At 40.7% G+C, this 9,569-nt stretch overlaps 1 protein-coding gene across 1 annotated transcript; it reads left to right on the top strand.

Annotated features, from left to right (window-relative positions):
• Positions 1-8,125: 8,125 nt before the first annotated feature.
• On the top strand, positions 8,126-9,337 carry LOC309560569 (beta-1,4-galactosyltransferase galt-1-like; the record flags this gene model as incomplete). The annotated part of the gene is made up of 1 exon (XM_082264194.1): positions 8,126-9,337. One exon carries the CDS (start codon positions 8,126-8,128, stop codon positions 9,335-9,337), a length of 1,212 nt encoding a protein of 403 aa, XP_082120320.1.
• Positions 9,338-9,569: the final 232 nt, after the last annotated feature.

Genomic DNA, 9,569 nt, shown 5'->3' on the forward strand with positions numbered 1-9,569 from the left:
ACCAATGCATCGAGCAGTATTTACGTTGTTACACTTCTTACCAACAGGATGATTGGTTAGATCTTCTCCCCCTGGCAGAATTTGCCTACAACAACGCAACTCACAGTACAACCAAGCAGAGTCCGTTCTACTTGAACTATGGGTTCCATCCCTCTATTCTCCCTCCACGCATCCTTCCTTCAAATAACCCAGTAGCCTCAGACTATCTTACCCAAATAAAGGATTCTCTGGGTTTACTAAATACTACCATTGCACACGCTCACAGTCAACAAAAGAAGTACTATGATCTTCGTAGAAGACCTTCTCCACAGTATACTATCGGGGACCTTGTTTGGCTCTCAACAAAAAACTTGAGACTGAAGATCCCTAGCAAAAAGCTTAGACCTCTGTTCTTGGGACCTTTCCCAATCAAGAAACTTATTGGAAAAGCTGCAGTGCAGCTTACATTGCCCATGGACCTAAAAATCCATCCCATTTTCCATGTGTCGCTATTAAAACCCCATGTTCCGGACCAAGGAATAAGGCCTAATATTCCCCCTCCCCCTCCTGTACAAGTTGAAGGTGGAGAAGAATACGAGATAAAAGAGATTCTGGATTCTCGTATCTACAGAAGAAGACTTCAGTACTTGGTTAGATGGAAGAACTATGGGCCCCAAGACGACACCTGGCTAAACACCTCTGACATACATGCCCCTAGATTAATCCGCAATTTTCATGCGAGATACCCAGACAAACCAGCTCCAGAGGCCTTCAGGAGCAGGCCTTAAGGAGGGGGTATTGTAATGTTCCGGTACCTTTGGTACCCTAAATTACACTTTCCACAAGTGTATGCACCATTTACTTTTGGAAAGGTGCGCATACACCTTTAAGACTGGAGCTGTCATCACCCAGCGCCGGACTAGATGGCTATTTAGGGCGTCGGTTCTCACTCACATGTGTTCGTTCAAACACCCTTACTTGGATGCTAACCTTGCTTGAAGCTTCCATGCTTGCAAGCTTACTTCGCTGACGGAACCTCGCTGCGCTGATCCCTTTATCCCGCTACTGGATCATCCGCCTCTCCTGAACCACCCTTCGGCTGTATCGCTAATAGTGCTAAGTACCCCGCAGGGGAATTCTCTATAAACTTATACTAAGCTTACACTATCTAGCTCTGCATAGTAAAGACTGTTTATTACATCTGCATAAACTAGATTGCTAGCTCTTGAGACTACTGCTACTTTTCTGCACTGGGTTGATCTCTTTTGTATGTCCACCTGCTATTCTATCATCTGCTATCATACAACATTGCTAAACCTTCCTGCATCCATCTGCTACTGTCTCACCTTCAAGTGTCTATCACCTATCACCTCCACTCAACCTATCCCTCAACCTTCATCATTGTGTTACCACATACATAAAGTCATTCTAGGAACCAGCTTGCTAATTGTGTGTATTTACTGGCTGAAATAAGACCTTCCACACATGATGAGTCATTGAGGTTGGGAATGGTATCTCAGCATATCTCTTACATGACTACTGACGTGGAACTATTTCTGCAGCTGAAAATCCACACCATATAAGAAACGCAGGAGCGTTACAAGCACCTTCTTCCACATGTTTGGTGTGTCTCCCAGGTGGCTTGTGGCAAACTTTAAACAACACTTTTTATGGATATCTTTAGGAAATGGCTTTCTTCTTGCCACTCTTCCATAAGGGCCAGATTTGTGCAGTATACGACTGATTGTTGTCCTATGGACAGAGTCTCCCACCTCAGCTGTGGATTTCTGCAGTTCATCCAGAGTGATTTTGGGCCTCTTGGCTGCATCTCTGATCAGTCTTCTCCTTGTATTAGCTGAAAGTTTAGAGGGACGGCCAGGTCTTCGTAGATTTGCAGTGGTCTGATACTCCTTCCATTTCAATATTATCGCTTGCACAGTGCTCATTGGAATGTTTAAAGCTTGGAAAATCTTTTTGTATCCAAATCCGGCTTTAAACTTCTCCACAACAGTATCTATGTTACACACCTGCCTTGTGTGTTCCTTGTTCTTCATGATGCTCTCTGCGCTTTAAACAGACCTCTGAGACTATCACAGGGCAGGTGCATTTATACGGAGACTTGATTACACACAGGTGGATTCTATTTATCATCATTAGTCATTTAGGTCAACCAGGGCCGGCCTTAGGTGTTCAGGCGCCCTGTGCGAGCTAATCCTGTGGCGCCCCCCCCGCCCATCTTCACCCCTCGCCCCCCTGGTCACCTAAACATACACAAAGAGGAAAAAAATATTTGTAACAAATAATTTGTTTTACATTACATAGATAACATTACACGCATACATTACATACATTACATACATGTATACATTACATTACATACATATACATTACATACATACATTACTTACATGTATGTAACTGCCATTACCGATGCAATTATGTAGTAAAAATATTATTTTTAAGTATTGTATTATTTTATTGTATTTTAATTCTACTTTTTTTTTTTCCTTATATTAAGACAAGTGACAGTTCCTTATATCCTCCCCTTCAATAAAATAGAAAGTATTTAGCCTAATTTGTCTGAAAAAGTAGATATAACACGACACAGGCAGCACCAGTGACACTTACCCATTCTGTGGACGGTGGCTACTGGCTTTGAATTTAAAAATGGCGCCTCCCAAGTCCCGGCGCTTAGACGCCACTGCGCATGCACCTGCGCCGTCTGCCCGAGAATACCCGAGCGTGTTTCGAGCGTGTTCGGGGACCTGAGCAGCGGCGCCTGCGCAGTGTGCCTTTCGGAAGCTGGCAGCAGCCATTTTTTCAGGTGCCGATCCCGATCCGATCCGATGCTCTTAGCTCTTCACCCAGTCTCAGGGCAGGGGGACCTGGCAGCGCAGCTGCTACTACTCGTTCGGACTCCACTGATCATGTGAGTAAGCTGTCTGCAACTCACAGTCTGTGAGCTGTGATGGCCTCACGGCGCCCCTGTTGCCCATGGCGCCCCGTGCGGCCGCACAGCTCGCACACCCCAAAGGCCGGCCCTGAGGTCAACATTGGATCATTCAGAGATCCTCACTGAACTTCTGGAGAGAGTTTGCTGCACTGAAAGTAAAGGGGCTGAATAATTTTGCACGCCCAATTTTTCAGTTTTTTATTTGTTAACAAAGTTTGAAATATCCAATAAATTTAGTTCCACTTCATGATTGTGTTCTACTTGTTGTTGATTCTTCACAAAAAATTACAATTTTATATCTTTATGTTTGAAGCCTGAAATGTGGCAAAAGGTTGCAAAGTTCAAGGGGGCCGAATACTTTTGCAAGGCACTGTATATTCCATGATCCAGATAAATTACAGATAAATATGTAAAAAACAGACATAAATAGGATAAATTCCATGTAAAAGGTACAATTCATATAACATAATAATTATATCATAAATAAATGAAATATGAATAATATATCATGAACAATGCATGGTCAATCTCCAGATAATTTGTCTTCACATTTATATGCTCTATGCGTGTCGTGGATCTTAGCCCACTCATCAGGAGCTTGATTAAAAAATATATGTAAATGTAGACCAATTTTAGAACAAGAAAATCTCATGTGAAGGAAAATAATGCACCAAATTACTCCCTTAAAAAAACATATATAAAAAAAAAAAAAAAACTACTACCTACATGTCAGTAACTAAGATAAACCCAGTGACCATAAGGGAATGAGAATGCCATGAAGCAACCGTCTAACCCGGGGCTGAGGCGGGTGTAAGCCAACCGGTCCCCCCTTCTTCCTCATCTTCATGTGGACCGGTTGGCTTACACCTCAGCCCCGGGTTAGACGGTTGCTTCATGGCTAGATATATCTGTGCAAAAATATAAAATAAATATGTCTAAAGTGCAGAGTGCTATATAACAAATTGAAAACAATGTACTGCCAATACACAAAAGGAATGAACAATAATATAAAATTGTATAAAAGTCTTTGAAATAGTGATCAAATCAAGCGTAAAGTCCGTATCCAAGAAGAGAAGAACAATCCAAGTTCAGAAATAAAAAGAAGTCACCACATGTGCGACTGTCACCATAAGGGAAGTCAGGAGCGCTTACCAGAAAACGTGGAGGGGGAGAGGGTTCAAACAAGCAGAGCTTACCCTTTTGGGTAGAGCTTCACTTTAAGGAAACAAAAACAGGCTATGCCATGAGTGCAGAATTTGGAGTCAAAGTGCTGGAAGGCAGACTGGAAATGGCTTGATTCACACGGCCGTTTTTTTGTAATAGTAATTTTGTAAAAAGTAATATGAAATATCTTTTTTTTCTATTGTTGACTGTGATAGGTACCTCAGAGGCATAAAAACATTTCTTATGTACATGCAGTTATGATGGTCTGTTTTTCCTATTTAGTGTATTGAGGGAAATGGCAAGGACTTCTCTTTTAAATATTTGCCATCCAAAGGCTCCATCTTCCACATCTAGGACAGTTGAGAGCTACACAATATTTGCAGAGCATTATACATTTAAAATTGGATGGATACAAACTTTAGACATCACAAGTGAGAAACACATAATCATCCCTCCACCTAAAGCTTTTTAATTTATTCAATAAATGTTTAGTGTACCCTACATAACTGGGCAGCTGGGGAATGATAGGTTGTAATTGGTGCTGTTGTGGAAAGTTTATTAATATTTGTGTGGACATTTTTCAGGATGTGTTTTAGTTAAATTGCCATTGTCAGTTTATCGGTATTCGCTATGTACAGCGAATATTGCTTTAACTAGCATTGAAGAAAGACCTGTAGTTGTGGAAACCTTCCATTAAATGGAGACTGCATACCACTTGCCTGATATCCCCAACAGTGGCCGCTCTGAGCGGCTAGTGAACGAGTGAACGCCGGTCCGGATCTATGGCAGTGCACTGCGAAGTCCGCCACGCAAATGTATATCAGTCAGCTGGGGCCCCGGTATTCACTGGCAGAGATATGTTTGTGATGTGGAATTATTATTGTTTTGATAGGTATATGCCCTTTAGATGGAATAATAGCTGGTAGCTTTCTATTATGCTTGACCCGCATGATCAAAATACTGCTGCTATATCCATTTACTGGAACAGTAGCATAATCACTATCAAATATGGTTTTATGAACTATATTATATAGGATTCACTCTAATAGGTTATGACGGGAGTGCATGTGTATGTATTGGCACGGCCGCGTTCATGATAATACATTTTGGTTCCATTGTATGGTGTTTGGCAGCCATTACACATGGGTCCCATTGTTAGCAATAGTGCATGGTTCCTCTTGCACCCAACGGCTGGAAACCCATGCACACGGCTCAGCTTGTCCATTAGCATACACTCCAGTTTTCTATTGAACTTTTGAATGTGTACATGTCTGTGATTAGCTGTGTTGTATAGTCTCCATCTCCCTTTGTAAACCATTGTTTTCTGACTATAAAAAAACTATAAATAAAGAGCCCTGTGTTGGAGCAGGACTGATTCTGTTGACATCGACCTTGACACAGCTTTTTGCCTGTTTCTCTCTTTGTTGCCGAGCGCGCTAGGATTTCTTTATACAAAAGAGCTATACATTGTAGTTTCAGTAAAAGGGATTAATGGCAATTGGCGCAAGCAAGTGCGCGAAGAACTAACAACCTAATCTTTCATTTAATTAACCTATACTGGCTACAACTTCCTCTTAAGGGACCCTTATGTACTTAGGGAAGGTGATAGAAATGGGCATATGGATGTTTGAGTATCAATATTTCTCCCTATTTCTTTGTAAAAATCCCTGCATTAATGCCCTTCTCCACCATTTTCATGAAATGTATTTTAAATTTCTTAGTTAAATCACCTTTGAATTCCACAGTATATGCATTCATGAGATAGTTGCATTAGCACCTCACTGCTATACATATTAGCATCAAGTATAACAATGAACCACCCCTTTATCACATTTTTTATCACAATAGTTTTATCCTCATCTGACTCTTTCAATAAAATCCACTTCTCTTTACTGGGCTTATCCTCCTTAATATATTTAAAGGATTCCACTTTGTCTGCCAACCTAGTTCTTGTTCTATAACCTCTATACTAGAAGCTTTCTCAATAAGCACACAACCCTCTGTGAGTAATGCACATACACCCCAGAAAGCAAAATCAACCATTTTCTTATTATTATAACCTATGTTGCTAGATATAACATCACTCTCCGTACTGTTTTCATTGTAGTAATGCTTTTTCACAGTAAGACCTCAAGCAATAATTCTCCTTTACGCAGGTGGTTAGTAGAAGGACGAATGCCTCCCTTACATTGGTGGTTAGTAGAGGGAAGAATGCCCCTTTACATTGGTGGCTATTAGAAGGAAAAATGCTCTCCCATGTTGATAATCAGTAGATGAGAGAATTTTCCCATTTGTTGAGGTATCAGTAGAAGGAAAAATGTCCCCTTGCATTGGTGATCAGTAGGAGCAGAATACTCCCTTATGTTGGTGTTCAGTAGAAGGAAGAATGCTCCTTCATGTATATAGTTGATGAGATAGTAGATGAAAGACTTCTCCCTTATGTTGGTGGTCAATAGAAGGAAGAATGTCCCCTTACGCTAGTAATCAGTGGGAGCAGAATACCCTCATGTTGATGTTTAGCAGAAGGAAGAATGCTCCCTTACATTGGTAATCAGTAGGAAGAGAATACTTCCTTACATTGGTGGTCAGTAGAAGGAAGAATACTCCCTTATATTGGTAGTCAATAGAAGGAAGAACTCTTTATTATGTTGATGGACAGTAGAATGTTGGGCATCACATTTGTGCGGCCCAGCTTTTGGAGGTTGGGCAGCCTGCTCATTTCTATGGGCTTCCCTACCTGCAGAAATGCGGAAAAAATAAATTCCAGACTCCTTTTCTAAAATAGCACCACATTTTTAAAAAAAAAGGATCTACCAGGTGCTATGGACAGAACCCACAAATTCTGGATCTCTTTCTCATGTTTTTGAGTAGAGCTTGATTACTGAGCTGCAGTTTCCATGGTCCCCAGCCGTGGATTGTGATTGTTCCAGTTAGCCCTGAACTTGTTTAAAGTATAAGCAAGCAGCCTAAAATCCTCACAGCTGAGAGCAACGATCCGTCTTAAACTGTTCTTCTGTTCCAGTTCTACATCATTAAACCTCAAAAAGACATCCCCTAGACTTTTTTTCTGATCTGGAGTGAGAGAACTGTTTGCTTTGTGCCTAGCTGCCTCTGCACTGAATAGGAAAGAACTTGGGCAAATCCAGCGGCCCCTTTGGGGGCTAGCGCTTCATACTATTGTTTGTCTGCCCTGTAATGACCGCTTGGAGCCCTGTCAAAAGTCCCCTCCAGCAGCACCTTCTACAGAACAGGACTAACATCTTACTACCCCCCCCTCCCTTTTAAACTGGGTCCCCTTCTTTTTTTGTGGGCAAGGTGTCTTTGCAAAGAGATTGAAATTTCTATGTTTTTGGGGATGCTTATTTCAGATGCTTGTAAACAGTGGGCCTCGCATTAAGGAAAGCAAATAGATTTCTGCAGGAGTACTTCAGGAACCTTTCTTTATACAGTCTTGAGACAAGAAGGGAAAGGAGCAACATGATTGAAACTTTGAAAAGCATTAAGGGTGTAAATAAGGTTCAGGAGGCCAGTATTTTCAATAGGAAACTAAGATCAAAAACCCAGGGATGTGACCTCAACTAGTAGGAGGAAATTGCAAAACCAACCCTAGAAAGCATTTTATTGAAAGAGTAGTTAATGCTTGAAACAGACTTTTAACGAAAGGCTGCGAATAAGTCAACAGATAGTGAATTTAAACATGCTTGAGGAAAACCTACATGTACTCTATATTTATGTACTCTGGATTGAGAGTAGGAAACAGGGAAAGCAAAATTTAAGAACATTAAGCTTTTACTTTTATCAAAAAGGGTAGTTGTTTGCTGTCATTTCTCACCCTCCTTCTATCTAGGAAAAAAAAAGCTTCAATTCAAAAGTGCCTGAATATTTTTTGCTTTCTTTCTTCACTTCCTTGATTTTTCTTCATCTAGGTATATTTTTGCTATGGCCATATTGTCTAGGAGACTTCTCACTTGTATGTTTTTGGTATCGACTATTACTTTTTTTTGGGGATTTTTAACTAAAAAGCCTCCAATGGTGTCCTTTGTAGAAAGACGACCTTCATGTACATGTTGTAATGGTAGACTAACCACTGACACCATCACGCCTTTGAGAGACAATCGGACATTTATCATATCACCATATAATGACCCCCGGGGACGCAACAAACGCCTGGTTCGTATTCTCAGCATTATCCACCATGAAGAGGTAAAGGATTTATACTGCTGGTTTTGTTGCAGCACCAACAAATCTCTACAGGTTTCAAAAGTCTATATAGACATGCATGATGACCGTTTTGGCTTCCCCTATGTTACTACAGACTTATTGTGCGTAGAGCCTCTAGACTGCTATGCTAAGTACCTATCAGTACAAACCTTTTTATCAACAAATGTGACACAGTTTCCTCTTTTCCAAATACGCAAAAACTTTCAACCATTTACAGCAAATTTCACTGTTTGCATATCCACGATGTTTGGAAATTATAGTAATGTCCTGCAATTCATCCAGACCATGGAGATGTACCAGCTACTTGGTGCCCAAAAAGTTGTGATATACCTTAACAAGTGCAGCCCTCAAGTGGAAAAAATTATGAGGTATTATATAACACAAGGAACCTTAGAAGTAGTACCATGGCCCATTCAACAATACCTAAGACCTGGCCAAGCTTGGCACCATTCTTTAGATGCCAAGGATATTGGGTATTATGGTCAACTAGCTACACTCAATGACTGCATTTATCGAAATATGTACAGAAGTCGTTTTGTCCTTCTCAATGACATTGATGAGATTATTTTACCATTCCGACACCAAACGTGGGGCACCTTAATGGAAGAACTTCAGCTACAAAACCCAGATGTGGGAATATTCCTGTTTGAAAATCACATCTTTCCACAAACTGTTGCCACTGATGGTAACTTTTCCAACATTTCATCATGGAAAGACATTCCTGGCACAAACATACTGCAATATGTTCATCGGGAGCCTGATCGAATGGATTATTTTAATGCTCGTAAAATGATTGTCAATCCAAGGAAAGTCATCCAGACTTCGGTTCATTCTGTTTTAAAGGGATTTGGAGAGTCAATAGATGTCCCTCTGGAGACAGCCTTCGTTTACCATTGCCGAGGACCTCTGCAGAAGAACCTAGCTAGAACGTCTTTGATTGAAGATAAAACTATCTGGCGATATAATGCATCACTGATTAGCAAAGTTAATGCAGTTTTGAGCCAAACAACTTTATTGTGACAGCACATTTGACATTAGGACATTAAGGTATTTTTTGCTATCAAAGTAACTCAGAGTACAAATCCTACCTCCCTAACAGCTCTTGTGCTTTTAGCTGACATGGTAATGAAATTCCCTTTGGCTATAAGAATCCACTCCTGATTGGCCCTGAATCTGACACAGGAAATTCACAGGCCACTGTTATATATTGTTTTAAAGGGACCATATCACGATAGAAACAAGGCACATGCCA

Source organism: Pelophylax lessonae, assembly GCF_965119305.1.
Source record: "Pelophylax lessonae genome assembly, chromosome: 7".
In the NCBI taxonomy this organism is placed as follows: Eukaryota; Metazoa; Chordata; class Amphibia; order Anura; family Ranidae; genus Pelophylax; species Pelophylax lessonae.